At 46.5% G+C, this 19,706-nt stretch overlaps 2 protein-coding genes and 1 pseudogene across 5 annotated transcripts in view; 1 reads left to right on the forward strand and 2 right to left on the reverse strand.

Moving 5' to 3' along the window:
- Positions 1 to 578: 578 nt before the first annotated feature.
- Positions 579 to 4,167, reverse strand: LOC147607679 (uncharacterized). Of its 2 annotated transcripts, none has more exons than XM_086790234.1 (4): positions 4,030 to 4,167; positions 2,454 to 2,566; positions 1,832 to 2,162; positions 579 to 1,562 (listed from the first exon to the last, which is right to left on the reverse strand). In XM_086790234.1, exons 1-4 carry the CDS (start codon positions 4,040 to 4,042, stop codon positions 1,054 to 1,056), a joined length of 966 nt encoding a protein of 321 aa, XP_086646360.1. In that variant the 5' UTR covers positions 4,043 to 4,167; the 3' UTR covers positions 579 to 1,053. The 2 variants fall into 2 exon arrangements, with proteins under 2 accessions (XP_086646360.1, XP_086646359.1); XM_086790233.1 differs by having other exon boundaries at positions 2,454 to 2,634.
- The window catches only part of LOC147607680 (putative RNA-dependent RNA polymerase 1), a 41,130-nt pseudogene continuing 25,320 nt past the window's right edge, over positions 3,897 to 19,706 (reverse strand). The window contains exons 3-4 of the transcript XR_015264663.1: positions 5,219 to 5,370; positions 3,897 to 5,068 (exon numbers count right to left, since the gene is read on the reverse strand). The product of XR_015264663.1 is annotated as a putative RNA-dependent RNA polymerase 1 (transcript). The remainder of the gene's footprint in view (positions 5,069 to 5,218; positions 5,371 to 19,706) is intronic.
- LOC147607681 (uncharacterized) lies at positions 15,069 to 17,872 on the forward strand. 2 transcript variants are annotated; one of them, XR_015264662.1, is made up of 4 exons: positions 15,069 to 16,937; positions 17,021 to 17,039; positions 17,101 to 17,342; positions 17,465 to 17,872. XR_015264662.1 is itself a non-coding variant. In XM_086790232.1 (3 exons), the coding sequence occupies exons 1-3, from the start codon at positions 15,736 to 15,738 to the stop codon at positions 17,143 to 17,145; spliced, it is 1,266 nt and encodes a 421-aa protein (XP_086646358.1). In that variant the 5' UTR covers positions 15,069 to 15,735; the 3' UTR covers positions 17,146 to 17,872. The 2 variants fall into 2 exon arrangements, 1 of the variants encoding a protein (XP_086646358.1); XM_086790232.1 differs by having other exon boundaries at positions 17,101 to 17,872.

The raw sequence follows: 19,706 nt of genomic DNA on the forward strand, positions 1-19,706 counted from the left end.
GGATGGGATATCTATTCTTAACTTGTGACCTTATTAAGAGCTCTATAATCAATACACATCATTTAAGTCTTATTTTTGTTTTCAACAAGAAGAACATGTGCACCAAAAGGAGAACTACTAGGTTGAATAAGTTTCTTGTCTAATAATTCTCTAATTTGGCGTTCTATTTCTTTTTGTTGAAGAGGATTTTTACAATAAGGAGCTCTATGAGGTGGTTGGCTACTACCTCGAATAATCTCTATAGTATGGTCTTTAGGACATGAAAGAGGTAAGGTAGGAGGTAAATCATCTACAAAACAATCTTGAAACTTAGCCATGAATGCTTGTTGAGAGAGAGTGAGATTATTTTCATAAGCTTGCACTTCATTAACGAAAATCATGTATGCACGTGATTGTTTCCGAAGTGCACGTTTAGCTTGGATATGGGATAATAATGGATATATCTCAAGAGAACAATCACCACTAATTGCATGAGAGTACCATTATGTGTGAAATCCATCGTATGCATAAAATAATCAATATGTGGATTGAATTCATGTCTAAATGGCATACCAAGTATGATGTCACTAGAATGCAAAGGTGCAATGAGAAAGTTTCATTTTTGTTTAATAAGGTCCAATTTGTATCTCAAGGTCATGTACTTCACGAGTGCCCATGTAGCGTGTGCCTTGAAATGTAGATTTAACCTTATAACATGAAGGATAAGTCTCCAAATGCAATCTACAAACTGCCTTTTAAGAAATAAAATCATACGTACTACCATCATCATGCAAAATAGTGATATCATTACTATTAATAGATCCTTTCATATACGAAGCAAAGAGTGAGCAGTGATTGAAGTACCTCTGCCAATTTGCTTTACGTACCCACTTCTTCATTGTTGAGTTGTTCTTCCATCCAATCTGGAGCCGTATCACCATCACCATCACCATCGTAGTATGTGTCGTCTTTGATATTGTGAAGTTGTGCCACTTGAGTAGTACGAAAGGTACACTTGCCGGCTCGATGTCCCACCACTCGATGACACTTGAAGCATATAGACACATTATTGCCCTAACAAGATTGGGTAGGGCGAGGAGTGGGTGCATTACTATTGTGACTAGAATTGGGTTTGGGGTGTACATTGCTTGGGTCGGTAGTATTAAAATTGTTCTTTACATTTGAATTGGAAAAAGTGTGTGCATTGCTACTACCATTACCAAAATTACTATTATTACCATTCCATGGACGTCGTTGTTTGTGATGAAGGAGATTGATAAAATTGAGGGCATCGAAAAGAAGATACGAAACTTTGATTCCCCCCACGAAAGAAGATTGTCGATTGGGTGGAGAAGCATACTGACCATTGCGAGGTAATTGACGAGGCAAACCTTTCTTGCGCTCGGAATTATGAGCAAGAGAGATTGCGTCATCAAGAGAAGTTGGCTTAAACATATTCATATCCGCTTGAATAGTTGTCTCAAGACCATCTTCATAATTTTGTGGGAGTGACTCTTCAGGAACATCCTCGACCATACGAAGCATAAGAAGTGATTGCAAAAATCTCTCCGCGTATTGAGAAACTGTATCACGACATGTCATGCATTCCATGCTCAATGAGTGTTAAGGTGGAATTGTGGAGGAAGAAAAGCAGACTTAAATTTGTCTTGGAATTGATCCCAAGCAAGAGGCTTGGTAGGACCCATGCAAAGTGTGTTCTACCACAAAGAAGCTTGATCACTCAAATGATTAGTAGCACATTTTATTTTATCTTCCTTGAAAAATCGTTCACCAGCAAAATAATCATCAAATTAAGTCAACCAAGAAAGAACTAGACGACCATCCTTTTTACCGTCAAATTTGAAGAACGTGAATGCGCGACAGCTGATCTTGGAGTCATTGTGAGTGTGTTGTTGCGAGTCGAAAACGGATTTGAGAATCTTGCTCAAGCGATCATCTTCGGGAGGCATTACATCAAGAGATTCCTCATGACCGCACTGGCGTTTGCGTTGTTCTTCAAGTTGTATCTTGAGTAGAAGAATGTGCTCCTCCAAAGTAGGAGCGAGAAGAGGTGACACATTCGAAATGGTTGGTGGTTGAGTGCCATTATCAGAATCCATGGCTGTAGATGCTTGGTAGAAATCGGGGATGGAGCGGAAGCAAAGATTTGGAAAAATATACCCCTTCAAAAGATATATGTATTTTAAAAAAATACTTCTTTTTTCTTTTTTTCTTAAAAAAAATTATACTTCTTCTCTCTCCTTCTTCTTTTTTCCTCTTCTGTTCTCTCTACTTCTTCTCTCTTTCTTCTTCTCTTCTCTCTCTTCTTTTCTTCCTTCTTCTTTTCTTTTACTCTTCTTAGTTTTCTTATTCTTCTCACATGCTCACCATAGAGCGCCACACGCAGCCTTGTATTAATCCCATGTAGTGTCAAGAAGAGAGAAGGAGCTAAGTATAAAGGGAAGAATAAGCACCTCTTTGTCTTTGTCTCTTATGAGACACCCACGTTGGTGTGTGGGTGGGTGGAGTCGCCGGTGCGCGCTGCCCGTTCGTCCGCCGGGATTGGAATTGCGCTCTTGTCGGTCGCCTGTTACCAGCAATTGGGCAGGAGGTTGAGTTTGCTGATTTTGATTTTCTTCTGGTGTATCATTGTATCTGATGATAGGAGAGAGTTTCTATGTGTATGAGAGAATGTGTATGCAAGACGGGTGTGAGAAGAGTGCATGTGCATGTGCATGTGTATATGTGTGAGAGGGTTGTGTCTGTGCACATAACATAGACATAGAGAGAATGCATGTGAGAGACCCACGTAGATAAAAGTATGTGAGAGTCACATACATGCACACACACACACATACACGTGCACAAAAATACACACATACACGCACACTTGCACACACATACACATGCAAAAATGCATATACACACATGCATGCAGTCATATGCTTGCATACACATATACATATGTATGCATATGCATACGAACAAAAACTTCATGCCGACTTATACTAACAATAGAATATTGAAAAAGAATCGATTCTAAAAAGGAGAATTGAATGGAGCCTTAGGGAATAAAATTTTAAAAACAACGTTTTAGAGAATATACCTCAAAATTTAATTTAAACCAAGGAAAAGGACCATTTCGATGCTCCCTTTTTTTTAATGGCTTCAACCATTTGCAATAGTACTAGTAACAACTAAGATTGCATTATACAACATTTACATGGTATCTGAGGCTTTCAAATGTTTGCTTAAACTCCTAACTAAAAGATCCAAGTTGATGTTTGATCCCTCTAGTGGATGTAAATTAATGTTTGATCCCTCTAGTGGGTGTCTGTGGTGGTGTTACTAGAAAGCTACAGCTAGACAGCTCAAAGGAAAAAATTGAAAAGCTACAGCTAGACAGCTTAAATGAAAATTTAAAATTAACTCACTAGTTCTACACCCCCATGCTGTTGTGGCACTGTCCCAACTCGTGCACAGTCTGCCCCTTTGTACACTGCTGTCACGTGAGCTAGAGGAGAAGCAAAGGAGATGGTTCTAGAGATGGCTAGCGAGAGTGAAGTGGCAGGGGGAAAACCTATGCTTATTAGATAGTATAGATATAGATTAGCTCTTTCACACGGGAGACTCTCCATCCACAAGCTTGGGTGGGGAAGATCCCCCCAATTTTTGGGATTTTTCTTGCTTTTTTCTGAAAAACGTAGGCACCCAAAGTCTGTAAACCCCCTGAAGTTCTTATGGGTGCATCACATTGAGGGTGGGTCTTACAAAAAACTGGTCCCCTACCCATGGGATGTGTGGGGGTTGGGCAAGGGTTAGGTTGGTAAAATCTCTCTTTTTTCGCAGGCTGCCTGTGAGTCTTGGAGAGGCAAGGTTGCTCATCCAATCATCCAATGTTAGTGCACCATGAAAAAGCATCATAGACCTTTGAAGATTGATGCAACAGCAATGTACAATCCCATGTAGCCAGGAATTTATTTATCCTCTTTTCAGACAAAATAGTGATTTGAGCGGCCTATTTACTATGCCTGGGTTCAGGATTCAAACCTGGGCTGCTCATTTGGCATCCAGGTGGGCGCCCCTCAGTCCCAAAAATTCAATGCCTGAATCTGTCCGAGAAAAAACCCACAGCGCTAACTCTTCTTAATATACAAGACGAGCATTGTCCACCACCACCATCAGAAGCTCCTGTTACATTGGCAATTCTGGATGTGCTCTACATCTAACATGATCTTTCAGCATGGCGCTTAAACTCTCTTTTGCAGTGAACGTCACCCATTCACAACTCTATGCATTTTTTTGATGGCCAAGAGCTTGTCATAAACCACCCAAGGGAAGCTAAGCAGATGCTCATGCTCAAAATCTTCATAAGAATTGGACTCCACAACATAATCTGGATGATAGGTCACATGATACCACGCCGACGCTTTTGCCAATTCTTCTTGAAAGAACACCGGCGACACATCACCATGATCATCATCCATGCTCTCTTCATGGCTCCTTAACCAGCTCCTGGCTTCCCTTTTCAAAGAGTTCATGGTTCTTTGTATCCTCTCTTTGACTTCTCCTGGTCTCTTCTGATACAATCTAGACAAGCTAAGAATGTTACCTGTGAAGATCTCAGCCTCGCTTTTCACATCATACTGATACATCAAAGCAAGTAACTTTTCATCATAATAGCGTTTCAGTGCATGTGCTTCTTCCACATAATGCTCAAACCCATGTATCTCTAGCTCTTTATCATAGCATCCAGCTGCCTCTTGCTTAGTAAAAGGGGAAATCTTCTTGTCCTCGCTATCCTTTATGACTGATCTATAGAGCTTCCCAAGCACCCTCTCTGATTTGTATGTGGTTTTATCATTCTTTTCCATGAAATCTGGGTATGCCTTTGGCCGAAGGTTGGTAGGTAAAATCACTGGTACTCCGGTCTTTGGGAAATCAACAGCTGCAGAGCACAACTTTGCAAGCATCAAACATTTTGTATCTCGAGCCTTTGCAAGTTCAGTATCAGCAAAGACTGTGTGTGCATTTGATATGAGCCCTAGACTGTCATTGGTCATGAAGTCTACGAATCAATTTCCTGTGTGAAAAACATATCACACGTAGTAAGCACACAGGTTAAACATGCGCGGGTGAGGGGGGGGGCACTAAGGCATGTAGAGGAGGAACAGTACAAGAAATGAATTTAATGAAGCTGATCGCGTCTTTCCATTGTCACTGTGGGGTGAGTGGCTTGCCTGAATTGTTACTGGATGATCTTGCAATTTAGGTGGCGGTGGCTGGTAGTCCATAGGTGGATCTACTGCTGAGGGGATCAACTCCTCATCCCAGCTCACAAAATACAAATCTCCATCCAGATCACTGCCTGAACATTCATTTGGATGAGGCCTGCAATAAGACGCAACAAGACATGCTACAACTTGATTATTCTCTCATTAAAAATGTTATCAGAAAAGCACACTACATGTCTTGTGAAGCCAAAGCAAGACAAAATATAATTAAAAAGTAGTCCTTTCTTCCCAAAAACAGGACAGTGAAATTATGTCATGCAGTTCGAAACAATCCTTGACCAAGACTCGTCCCCAAGACGATCGACCAATTGTGGTGATAGGAACTGATTTTGAGAGCTTCCTCGAACGTGGCCCACTGGTACACGACAACCACAGTCACGGCTTTCTTACTGTTATGCAACCAGTCTTTCCACCATGCGCACAGGCAGCCAACATGTCCTTTTTGGATTTTAAACTAATGCAGCCAAGAATGCAAAGCTGAAGGACCGAGTATATCATCATACTTTCCTTCTTTCTGACATGGGTGGTTGACTGAGAGGATACGTGCGAACTACTGGAGGATCGCCATGAACTCCTGGTGCTGCCATTCCACCTCAGCTTAATGGTGGTCCTCCTGGCATGTCAAGTCTCCTTGGCCTCGCATCGCTGATGCTCCCGGTCAGCCTCAGACTCCGATCTCATCTGCTCAAACTCTAGAGTATATTGGGTCTCAAACGGTTGAATCATTTGCATCATGATGAGGGCCATTGGGGTGATAACTAGTAGCAAGAATAACTTTGTCCTTTTCGGACATTTGTACCACAAAAACTTACGCTACAAATTGATGCCACAAAGAATGCAAAGCAGAAGGATACAGTTTATCATCAAACTTTCTGAGCACGATCTTCTTTGGCACATGGCAAGCTACTCAGGCTTGAATCCTAGCTTCACCTCCACCTCCGTGCACGATGGAAAGAAGACTACCTCAACATAGCCACAAACACAAAATAAGAAAATACTGCCAAAAGGAGAATGTTTCACCCCTTCCGTATATACTAATGTCACATGCACCCATGCACTAAGGTGCGGTGTGACACAATGGCTCATCATCAGTGCCTACTTTTTTTATCCAACTGGCCTTAGGCCCAAGATCCTCCCATAGCTATCATTTTTCATCGCCCAAAGGTGTTTTTTCCGAGCAAGCACCTTGTGGGGTTTTGAACCCAAGACCTCCTGGTCCTAGACAAACACCTTCACCACTTGAGCTATCACCTCATTGGCTCATCAGTGCCATACTTGTATAGAAGTAGTACCTTTTTAGGAAAATTTGTCATATACCATGACCCCATTGTGAGCCCTAGTCCAGGGACATGCCAAGCACGAGCAACATAGGCCATTCCAAGCCTTAGAGTCTGTCACACTTAACCCACTTGGAGAACAGTCAAGCATATAAGTCAGCCTAGCATAGCATGCATTTAGAAGCATTTAGGTTTAGCAGAGGGATTAAGGTTCTAGGCCAGCCCTTGGGGACCAACCTAAGAGTCTTTGCCTTGTATGCCACCATAAGCCACACAAAGAGGGCAAACAGCCAGTCGGCAAGCCCTACAGGGCCTAGACAGCTAGTCGGCCAGGTGTAGATGCAGTCAGCCAGCAGCCAGGACAGCATACACCACACGTGTGGAAGCAATGTTCTGCTTTGATAGCATTTAATGCTAAAAACAGCAGTCGTGAGCACATAAAAACAGGCCGACAGCAGTAACACCCACCCACCAGCAGCAAAATTCCATATATAAGCAGCCCTCAGCCATTGCCTAAAATCATCTCATTCTTCATAGATTTCAGCAGTAGAAAAGTGCAGAAGCATGTATGCCTGAGACCCTTGTCTTGTGCATACATCAATCTCAGCCAAGCACTCTTGTGCTGCAGTCCCAAGGCAGCTTGAAGCTCTCTTCTGCATTCAGCCTTCAGCAGTGCACCTCCCTCACCAGATCTGGGTGTGCATAAAGCTCTCCGAAGTGGCTTCATAGTTGTCTTCAACCCGTTTGATGGTTCAGCAGACATTTGGTCTACAATGTCCTTGTGTTTGGCATTCCTCCGTCAATTACCTTCGGTACGTTTTCTGCATTGTAACAGAAATTTTCCGAAGTAATAAAGCAAATACTCCTGGTTGCCGTAGGGGGCCCTTAAGTGGGTAGATTGGGACCCAATCTCGTGCCGTCTCTGCATTCTCTCTCTCTTCGGCCCTATCTCCTGTGAATAAAGATAAAAGTGGATTGCTTGATGTTCACTAACATAAAGGTATAAAGGTCTTGTTGTGCATTACACAATCATAGCAGTTGCATGTTACAACTAATAACTCCGGTTCCCACGTGCAAACCTGCTCGTCTACACCCAATCTTTGCCCCGTTCCCTAGTTTCCCCATGCTTACGCACCAATTGGGTTCTCTTGCCATCTTGGCTCAACCAACCTTCCTTAGACAGCTTGCCTCACATTGGCCTTCACATCCAAGGAAAGACTAAGGAGAGGTGCAGCTTCCCCACCTAGTCATTTGTGCCCCCCCTTGCCCCATCACATCCTCCCCTTGTCTTACTCCTTTGAGCATTGACACCCTCCCCGCCGGTTTCCTCCCGTCCTAGCCCGTCGCCTCTCTCTGCCCCACCACCATATCCACCTACTCCCTCGGTTGCCTGTCTCCCCACCTCCTACGTCCCACCCCCCACCCCCCGCCCCTGCTTTTGACCGGTCATCTGTGCTCATTAGATAGCCGGTCCATGCCCTTGGCTTTCCCCACTTTGGAGGACTTCATGGCAGCCCCTCCATCTATGCCGTCCAAGGACTGTGTTCCGAACGGAGGAGATTTGAAGAGAAGAATTCTAAATGAGGCTTGACACAAACCTATTGCAGGACATCCCAGATATGTGAAGACTTTCATGGCTATAACGAAATGTTTCTTTTGGCCAGGACTCAAGAAGGATGTATTACAACATGTCCTTCGATGCTTAATCTACCAAAAGATCAAGGATGAAGGAATAAAACTACCAGAAAAGTTGCATTCTTAAGACATCCCGCAAATGGAATGGGAATGCATAAGCATGGATTTCATCATTGGATTACCTTTGGTAAATGTAGGACTCCATCCTAGCAGTAGTGGATCGTCTAGCAAAGATTGCCAAAAATTGTCCCAGAAATCTAAGAGGAACTGAGGAGGGAGTGAAAGCATTTTATGCCATGTGGAGTGCCAAGTGTAAACACGGGCTTACCAGGGGCACTTTTTATCCCTTGCGGATCTTTTCCCCAGGACGTCCGTCGTGAAAGGACACCGCTTATGGTTTAGGGTTTGTTGTGACTTCTACTTTCACTTTATTATTATGATGTGACTACGTGCATACCACATCTACACGTCTTGTCATTGCCGCCTCTCTATGTACTCCTTGTGTGAGTGAGGTTGCTGCTCTGCACGTATCCATTTCCCTCCTTTCCAACATTTGGTATTAGAACTCTGGTTCTGTAGGTAAGCCCTACGAAGCCAAAGCTCCGCCCGAACTCCTCCCTCCGCCGCCAAGTCAGCCACCACCCATTTTCACCACCAAAAATGGGCGGCCCTCGTGGGGAGAGACCGCCACCTCCCTCCTCCAACCAGTGGCACACAGCACCGCCGCTGCGCCACCCAGCCGGTGGTAGTAGTGGGGAGAGCACCACCATCGTCCCGCCCAGTGGCTGAGATCCAAGGACATCCACTACCAAAAGCAAGCCGCCCTAATGGGGAGAGCACCATAGCTTCTCCTCCCAGCCGGTGGCAGAGCACCACCACCGCCCCACCCAACCGGCGGCAGTAGCGGAGAGAGGCTCACCCCCGCGGCTGAGATCCAGGGGTGAGTGTAGGCATTCCAGAGCGTGACTGCTGCCTCCACGCTACTGTCCAGACAGTCTCCCTACTCCAGCTTCCCTGGAAGAGTTCGCTTCAGCACCAGAGAGGCTTCTGAGTGCTACATCAGCTACCTACACCGATTTCTGGCTCCAGAAGATACTCACCAGTAAATTCTTTATACTCTACATCAGCTCCCTTCTGAGTGCTACATCAGCTCCATGCACCTATTTCTGGCTCCAAAAGATACTTGCCAGTACATTCTTTATACTCTACACTTTGTCTTTTTCTTCATATACTTGTTGCTACAGTGAGCCACTACGCATCATCTGGGTGCATTCAGTGGGGCACTATCTGCAGTGCGTTTGGCACTAGCGTGGGACTGGATTCTTTTCTATAGGATCTATGGCTCAGAATGCATCGGATGTGTTTAGGGTTTTGTCCCAAGAGGTGGCAACCTACTCCCTATGGAGTTTTATGGTTAGAAATCTGGCTGTGGCTAAAGACCTTTGGGGTTATGTGAATGGTGAAGATGTACGTCCAGCAGATGTTGTCAGAATATGCAGCGGAAATGACAACCAAACTTGGGTAGACAAGAGCAAGTAGACTGCAGAAAATAATCAGCACAAGAAACACAGAGAGATAGGTGTGTAAACTCTTCTCTATACACAAGATCCCTAAAAACTGAATGAGAAAGTGGTGGGGGCTGAGGGGCAATATATACATCTCCATGTGAGCAGTCGGCCAGCTCCAGAAGGTGCCCACGACTGTGTAAAATGTCCACGACTGCTGAAAATAGCAGTCGGCCAGCTACAGATGCCTACGCCTGAGCAAAGCAAGTCGGCCAGCACTCCTACAGCCCACGACTGAAGTAGATCAAGTCGGCCAGCAATAGGATGCTCCTGGCATCACCTGGCAGCCCTCCAGCCACTAGAAAAAAATGGGAAAAATAGGGAAAAAATACGGGGAGTGTGGAAAAATGATATACGGGCGGGCACACCCACAACAGAGGCCCTCGTGTATACAAATAGACAGGAGATGACTTCTAACACCCCCTCTCAGCTCCTGGCTGTGAAACCAACCCCAGGGAGCTGGAGTGCCGCCTGAGCGTAGCCTGAGGTAGAGACTTCGTGAAGAGGTCCGCCGCATTGTCCTCCGTCGAACAATAAAGTAGCAAGATGTCACCCGCCAAGATCTTCTCACGAACAAAGTGATATTGTATCTCTATATGCTTGGTCCGGGCATGGAAAACCGGATTCCGAGCAATAGCTATACAACTCTGGTTATCACACTGGATGACTGTGGGCTCCCTCTGTAGAAACCCCATCTCGCCTAGCAGCCTCCGCAGCCATACAACCTCACAAGCAGCACCACAAGCAGCCCGATACTCTGCCTCTGTCGAAGAAAGGGCAATAGTTGGCTGCTTCTTGCTGCTCCAAGAAACCGCTCCTGAGCCGAGGGTAAAAGTGTATCCTGTAGTAGACCTCCTCGTGTCTGGATCTCCTCCCCAATCTGAGTCACTCCAACCTTGGAGCTTGACTCCATTCCCTCCTGTGTAAAAGAGTCCCAGATCCTTCGTATTCTGCAGATACCACAAGATCCGCAATCCTGCGTCCCAATGAGTCTTCAATGGCGTCTGCATAAAAGAGCTCAACAGTCCCACGGAGAAGCTCAAGTCCAATCTGGTGTTCAACAACCAGATCAATGAACCAACCAACTTCCGGTACTGCGAGGCATCAACTGGCTCACAAGGATCTGTAACGGTTAACTTTGTGTTCGGGTCCATCGGCGAAGTAATAGGCTTGCAGTTCTCCATCCCAAAGGCCTCAAGCAACTCATGAACATACCGCTGCTGAGAGACGAAAAACCCCCTCTGGGTCTGCCAGATCTCCAATCCCAAGAAGAAGTCGAGTAAGCCTAAGTCGGTCATCTCAAACTCCTTTGACAAGGCAGCCTTCGTCACTCCAATGTGCTCCACATGACCGCCGGTGAGAATGAGATCATCCACATAAAGGATGATAAGTGTGACCATGCCGCATTCCCGAAAGAGATACAGGTTCGGATCTGCAACCGATCTCTGAAATCCAGTCCAAATAAAGAAGGAATCAATCTTCTGATTCCAAGCCCTGGGAGCCTGCTCTTAAGACCATACAAGGCCTTACGTAACCTGTAAACCATCCCTTCCGATCCTGGAACAATAAAGCCTGGAGGCTGCTCAACGTACACCTCCTCCTGCAGGTCACCATTAAGGAACGCTGATTTTACATCCATCTGGTACACGGGCCACCTCTGAGAAGAAGCAAGGGCAAGAACAGTCCGAATCGTGGTCATCCGCGCTGTCGGTGCAAAGGTATCCTCGTAGTCAATGCCTGGCCGCTGAGCATAACCCTTAGCCACGAGCCTGGCTTTGTGTTTGTCCACCGACCCATCTGCCGCGTACTTGGTCTTAAAGACCCATTTGACACCAATGACTGACCGCTTCGACGGCCTCGGTACCAACTCCCAAGTGTTGTTCTTCTCGATGGCGTCAAGTTCCACCTGCATGGCTTCCCTCCAAGTATCCTGTGAAAGGGCTTCCTTTACGGAAGTGGGCTCTTTATCCCGCATGATACGAGACATAAGAGCATAGTTCACCTAAAGAAGCTCCGCCGTGTTGCTTTTATCTCGGACTTGATGTGATCTTCGAGGGCCGTCCTCTGTGGTCCACTCGGAGGGTAGCTCCGTGACACCCGACTCCCGAAGGGTGTCAAACAACCACCTAGGTACTCGAACAGATCGTGGAGCCTCCTGTGGTCGCGGGGGCTCAACTCCAGCTGCGGGCTCAACCTCCTGTGATGACTGAGGTGGATCAACTGGAGTAGTATATTGGGAATCATCATCAGACTCCTCTGGATCTCCAAGAAGTGGCGGCTCCTCGACAGTGGATGCTGGAACATGCTCGTCAAAGACCACATCCCAGCTGACAATAATCTCGTTCCTCTCTGGATCATACAACCTGTATCCCTTGGAAAGAGAGTTATACCCCACAAATACCAGCTTGCGGGACTTGGAGTCAAGCTTCCCCCTCTGCTTCTTCGGAATATGTACATACGCGTCACTCCCAAAGACACGGAAGTGCGAGACATCGGGTTTCCTGCCAAAATATGCCTCAAATGGAGTCATGTGGGGTACAGAAGTCGTCGGAGAGCGGTTAATGGTATGGACAGCTGTTGCCACAGCCTCACCCCAAAGTGGACGAGGAAGATCTCGATGCTCCAGCATAGTCCTCGCCATCTCCACCACAGTCCTGTTCTTACGTTCAACAACTCCATTCTCCGAAGGCGATCCGGTATTGGCCAATTCCCTCTTGATGCCATGATCTGCACAAAACCGAAAAAATACAGTCGAGGAGAATTCACCTCCTTTGTCAGCCCTGAGAGTCTTGACCTGAAATCCAGACTCTTTCTCCACCATCACGTGCCAATCCTTGAACCGAGCAAAAGCCTGGTCCTTCTGGGAAAGAAAGTAGACCCACGTGAATCTGGTACAATCATCAACAAGCAGCATGAAGTAGAGAGATCCTCCCAAGGATGGTATCTGCTGTGGTCCACACAAGTCAGTGTGAATCAACTCCAATGGTTTCGAAGCCCGCCTGGAAGCCTACTTCGGAAAGGATTCCCTGTGCTGCTTACCACGTATGCAAGAACTGCAGCGTCTTGCCTACTACCAACATCTGGCAAGCCAACCACCATCTGGTCCCGGAAGGCGCGCCGCAAAGCATCCACATTTAAGTGGCCAAAACGAAAGTGCCACAAATCTCCGACCTGAGAGCCTGTCAGTGAGGAGAGTGCAGAGAGCTTGTAGATGCCATTCTCCACACCGCCTTCCCAAACAACTTTGCCTGTCTCACGGTCCCTCAGAGCAACTGAATGCTTTTCAAATTCCACCCGAAAGCCAGTCTTGCATACCTCATGCACTGACAAAAGATGAAAGCCCAGAGCAGGGACATAAAGAACACAGGAAGCATGCTTGCCCCCCTTGCCGTCGGGAATAATCTCCATCCGGCCCTCACTATGTATCGGAATAGTGGAGTTATCGCCAATAAAAATACGACCTGACTGCCGTTTCAGATCCAGGAAGAAGTCACGGGATGGAGTCATGTGCCTGGAAGCACCACCGTCGAGAATCCATTCCCAGGTATCCTTTGCGGTGAAGCCAACTGCCTCCTCGCTCGAAGATGATGAAGCATCGGAGTCCACCATCTCCAAGTGCACAAATGCCGGAGTCTTCGCAGCTGAGGCTGAGGAATCAGCACTCTTCCCTGTCCGCTTGGGGCACTTCCTCCAGTAGTGGCCTTTCTCGCCACAATCATTACACGATCTTTCGGCCTTCAGCTTCTCTCGTTCTGGATCAGGCTTCTTCTCAGAAGACTTCTCCGGTGAAGCCTTCCCTTTGCCCTTGTTGGTATTACGGCCTTTCGACCGTTGGCCAGTTAAGGCCTCCGAACCTCCGCCGTGAGGAGGGTTCGTGAAACGTTCCTCTTGGTCCAAGACCATTGGCACAAGCTCCTCCCAAGTAATGGTGCTGAGCCTGCCACTCGTGATCAACGAGAAATAGAAAGCGGAATACTGACCAGGCAAGTGGGAAAGTAACGTGATGGCCATGTCTTCGGATGATATCTCTTTCCCAGCTTGAAGGACTTCCTGCTGAAGGGCCTGCAGCTTGTTAATGTGTTCCCGCATCGTCGAAGACTTTGCAGGGTTCATAACCCGCATCTGCACTTCCAAGGATATCCGCTTCATGGGTGACACCCTGTTGTACAAAGAAGCCAAGTGCTCCCATATGCCTCTCGCCAGCGTCATGTGCTTCACATGGTTGATCACATGTGGTGTGCAATTGAGGAATATAAACGACCGGACCCTGGCGTTGACACGGTCCCACATGTGTGCTTGTGCCTCTCGGTCCTTCCTCGTCGATAATAACTCCCCTTCCTCAGCTTCCGGCCGTGGCACCCCAATGATAATAAAATCAGCAAGATCATATGACTCCAAAACTGACTCCATCATGACCTTCCAGATGCCATAATTGGACCCGTCCAACTGACGATCCACTGGGAACGTGGGGAGAGTCGGAATCTTCACGTGCTTCTCAGCCATCTCGAGTAAATCTGCCATCTCGGAGAGTAACCTGAAAGGGTGGGTGGGTGGGAAAAAATCTGAAAATCAGAAAATATGCAAGTGGCTGTCCAGCCCCTTTGCCCGCCTTCCTCTTGCACCTTCTCTTCCCGTTCAGCCCGGAACAGTCCACCGATCAGCAACCTGTTGCTCCCCCTCTTGCTCAGAAAAAACGCCCAAGATCTCCTAGAGCCTAGGGCTCTGATACCATGTCAGAATATGCAGCGGAAATGACAACCAAACTTGGGTAGACAAGAGCAAGTAGACTGCAGAAAATAATCAGCACAAGAAACACAGAGAGATAGGTGTGTAAACTCTTCTCTATACACAAGCTCCCTAAAAACTGAATGAGAAAGTGGTGGGGGCTGAGGGGCAATATATACATCTCCATGTGAGCAGTCGGCCAGCTCCAGAAGGTGCCCACGACTGTGTAAAATGTCCACGACTGCTGAAAATAGCAGTCGGCCAGCTACAGATGCCTACGCCTGAGCAAAGCAAGTCAGCCAGCACTCCTACAGCCCACGACTGAAGTAGATCAAGTCGGCCAGCAATAGGATGCTCCTGGCATCACCTGGCAGCCCTCCAGCCACTAGAAAAAAATGGGAAAAATAGGGAAAAAATACGGGGAGTGTGGAAAAATGATATACGGGCGGGCACACCCACAACAGAGGCCCTCGTGTATACAAATAGACAGGAGATGACTTCTAACAGATGTATCTCTTGCCACTCCTCAAAGGGGTGAGCGAGGTGCCCAGGCAGCTGCTCCTACAGTTGCTAGTACTGCTACTCAAGAGCAGTGTTGCATAGAAACGCGTTTCATACACTTTTGAAACGTACGAAACGTTTCGTACAGTATGAAACGCGTTTCATACATCATGCAGTTTTTAAAAACCTTAAAAAACGTTTTCTTTCCTGGATTCGTACGGCGCATATTATCACGCTTCCCAGTGGCCGCCGCATGTGAGTTCGCCGATTTGCGTGCCATCCTTCTTGTCCTTCCATCGCTTCTGTCGACCCCCTGCTCCTTGGTGTCCTTGGGCCTTGTGGAGGTCTTCCAAAGGGGTAATGTCCTGTTTTGCTTTAAGTTGGTTTTCTCTGCACAACTCACAAAACAGCACACTTTTTTCTCTTCCATCAATATTTATGGCATATCTTCCACGGTCCACCCTTGCTCTATTGAGATTAGTTTATGTTATGTGTCGCACTTGCAGGGCCAACAATCTGCATTTATCCTCGTCTTGTAGGATGCCTTGAACAGGTGATTCTCTTTGGAACAATGTCACCTTCGAGTCTAGATATGGTGGCTCAGGCTCCGGAAAGTGGAAATGCAACTTTTGTGCTGATAAGCACCATGGCAGTGTCACCAGGTTGAAGGCACATTTCTCACAAACAAAGGGTTTCGGCATTGGGCCATGTAAGCATGTGCCACAAGAAATCTATGATAGCCTCAAGGCTTGGAAGGCCATGCAGCTAGGTATCCCCCTTGAGGATATCCCCAATCTGGGAGAGCCTCAAGCACGTCAAAGTGTCTCCAAGAGGACTCGCAGTATCAGAGAGGAAGATACCAGTGGTGAGGTTGCAGGTGGTGTTGCAGGTGGTTCTAGCTCGGCACCTCGAGCCAAAAGAACTAGTCTTCCAGTGTTCAAGAAAGGACATGTACAGGCAGGGATGCAAAAGGCTGCCATGAAAGAGGCAATGAGGGAGTTGATGAAGTTGTTTATTCAATGTGGATTATCCTTCCACATTGTCAGGACTCCTCGATGGAAGAAGGCAATGAGAGCTATCTCCCGCATTGGGTGTGAGTGGGATGGCCCCTCCTACGAGACATTGCGCACTACTGAGCTTCGCAAGGAGCAACTGGCTGTGGAGATGGAGATGGAGCCTCTCAAGGCCACTTGGGCAAAGTATGGTTGTACTTTGCTTTGTGATGGATGGACAGATGCGCGGAAGAGAAATGTGTACAACATTCTTGTGTCCTCCTGCAAAGGCACAATGTTCATCCGTGCCATAGATGCATCGGTGCCAGGGATAGTGGTTACAGGGGAGTTCATTATGTCCCACATGCGCCAGGCAATCAATGAAATTGGGCCTGATAACATTGTGCAGGTGATCACGGACAATGGGTCCAATTGTGTATCCATGGGCAGGATGTTAGAGGAGGAGTTCCCCAAGATTGTGTGGACACCTTGTGCAGCACACAGCCTTGACTTGATGATTGAGGATGTGGGAAAGCTTGATTGGGTGAGCCATGTATTTTCAGCTGCATCTACCATGGTGAACTTTGTCACAAAGAGGCCGAAGGTTTTGAGCATGTACAGGGCCAATAGTGATCTTGAGCTTCTAAAGCCCTCCAAAACTCGGTTTGCATATATGTTTATTGTGGTGGAGAGACTAGTGAGAGTGCGACATGGCTTATTACGCACTGTTGTGTGTCGTGAATGGACAGCATGGGAGGACAAGGATGAGCCCAAGTCTATAGCATTCTCTCGTATGGTCATGAGAGATACTTGGTGGCAGGATGCAGAGGGACTTGTGAAGGCACTTCAGCCCATGTATAGTGTCCTTCGGCTCACAGACATGGAGGGAAGTACCATTGGGCTGCTTTATGAGTTCATGGACAGAATTGGTGAAGCTCTCAATGATTTCACTACCTTGTCGCGTGACAGGTGCTCACCCTTGGGCTTTAACTTTAGTCTTTGAGTTATTTTATAAATCTTGATCTCTTATGTGTGTCACATGTTACATGCAGAGTTCAAGATATTAAGGAGATCTGGAATCGGCGTTGGGATTGGTTTCATAGGCCAATCCATGCCGTTGCTCACATTTTGCATCCCCTTTGGAGGAATGAGGAGCAATACCTCAATGAGGAGCTAGAGTCAGGATGGATCGAGTACATTACCAAGTTGGTGGGAGTGGGAGGTGATATACAGCTGATGAGAAAGCTCGAGGATGAGCTTCTCATTTACCGCAACGGTAGCCATATGTTTGGGCGAGCTACTGCATTGCTCAGGGAGACACAGTTGGAGCCAGTGTCTTGGTGGGAGAAATACGGTATTGGGACACCCAACTTGGTAAGGTTTCTTGATTCTTGAATCTTGTATCTTTGTCTCGTGAGTCCTATTCTTTCAAAATCTACATTCAAATGCTACTCTCTTTTTGACTCTAACTTAACATTCTTTTTTGTGCAATGTAGAGACGGATTGCACTGAGAGTTCTCTCCCAGGATTGCAGTTCAGGGCCTTGTGAGAGAAACTGGAGTACATGGGCTCTTTTTCACACGAAAAAGAGAAATAGACTGTCCTCAGCACAATTGGAGAGGCTTGTCTTTTGTCATTGCAATCTCCGATTGCTAGAACAAAAGGGTCATCCCATTGAGCCTCGCCAAGTGAATCCAGATAAGATTGATATCATGAAGTGCAAGGAGATTCCCGACATTCCTCAGGAGGAGAGAGACATCTATTCTATGCTCTATGAGGAGATCATGGCTCCGGCTCGCACTACACGATCTTCTCGAGAGGCTAGTACTAGTGGTGCACCTGCACCTCTAGAGGATGAGGCCTTTGAGGACTCGGCTACCGGCAGTGACCTTGAGAGTGAGGCTCCAGAGGCAGAAGATGCAGATGAGGATGAGCATGAGGATGCAGATAGTAGCTAGCAGCTGCCAGTATCATTTTATTTGGACATGTTATTTAGTTTGAACTTTGGACATGTTATTTATTTTGATCTTGGATTTTGAGTCATGAATCATCACCCACGTGGTGATGCTTTTGATTTTTGTTTAGTCATCAGTGATCACCCACGTGATTTGTGATATCATCATATCTTACATGTATTCTGTTTTTATTGAAATGAATTCAATGTGGTCTCTTATAAGTTATGTCAATAGTTTTTTCTTTTGTATATTTCAAGTAAAAAATATACATGTTTTTTCTGTTTTGTATGAAACCTTTTTTTACCCGTTTCTTACCTTTTATGAAACGTTTCAAAACGTATGAAACCCGTTTCATACCTGCCGTTTCTGAAACGCCTGGCAACTATGCTCAAGAGCAGAAGTGATGGGATGCCTATGATGCCCAAGCTACCCAAGCTATGGCATTGATCTCCTTGTCTATCAAGAGATCTATTATTCCGCATATCTGGTCTTGCAAGACCTCGAAGATCGCTTGAGACTACGTGTCAGGCAAAGAATGAGGCCAGAGTTGCATCTCTCACAAATATACTCTATGTACCAGGCATAGAGAAGAATGTGCTATCAGTCTCCTCTTTTGCTAAAAGTGGCTATGCATTCCACTTTGAGGATGACAGGTGTACAATAAGAGATAGAGAGAAGGACTATGAGCATAGTCACAAGAAAACGCATTTTTGGAGTGAGAAACCCCGAAACCCCGAAACGCAAGAAACCTTTCGAAACGTTTCAGAAACTCCTAATTTTTTTTGGTTTCTTTAAAAAAAATTGTTTCTCAAAATGTTAAAAGTTCCTATTGTTTGGAACTTTAGCAATGCAAAATTATATAGAAAAAAAACCAAAACCTTGGCGTTTCTTAGCTGAAGGCCGAAACGTTTTGCCCCGAAACGCCAAAAACCCCGAAACGTTTCTAGTGACTATGACTATGAGATAGTCACTTCTAGGACATTATACCACGGCTTGTATCAGTCCGACGCATTTGAGAAGAAAGCACAGGATGTATGTATGGTTTCTACCACCACTTTTGCCATGCAAGACGCAGAGATATGGCATGCCAAATTTGGGCATGTGAATTATGGTAATCTGATGCTTTTGCAGAGGCATAAAATGGTATAGGATATGCCACATGTTGAGCTACCTCCCAAACATGTATGTGAGGGATGTATTCTTGGTAAAATGCATCGTAAGCTTTAATGGAGATGTCTATATGTATGGTTAAAGGCAAGGGCTTGCGTCATATTTTTTGGATGGAGGCAATCATGTGTGCTACGCATGTTTTGAACAGGAGAGCACGCACATGAGAGGCAACGATGGTCATCGCTAGTGTACTCGTGAAATGGCGCATCAAGTGGCGAACAAACTAGCATGTTGACTCCTCTGCAAGTCACACACACGCAGCGGGCGCAACGGGAAAAAAGGGGAAGGGGGGGGTGCATTTGATGAAGTCGGGGTGGAGGAAGCTACAAGGGGGAAAAACAGAGTAGAAGATGACAGCAGGGGGCTTGGGGAGGAGGGGGGGGGGGGGGGGGGGGGGGGGGGGATGATGAGGGTTGAGGAGGGAGGTCGGAGGAAGAAGGGTTGCGAGGGAAGGGGGGTAGGGGCTGCGTGATCGGGCCTGCCAAAGGCTCCCAAGGGTCAGAGGGCCTCACGGGAATCTAGATGCTTGGAGCGATCGTGACGAGGCAACGATCTCCAGAAAGAAGGGACCGGTGGCGGGTTCGTCGAAGGTACTTGTGTGTGTGTGGGGGGG

The sequence above is a fragment of the Cibotium barometz genome, chromosome 55, assembly GCF_041138505.1.
Source record: "Cibotium barometz isolate CiBa-2024 chromosome 55, ASM4113850v1, whole genome shotgun sequence".
NCBI classification, from domain to species: domain Eukaryota; kingdom Viridiplantae; phylum Streptophyta; class Polypodiopsida; order Cyatheales; family Cibotiaceae; genus Cibotium; species Cibotium barometz.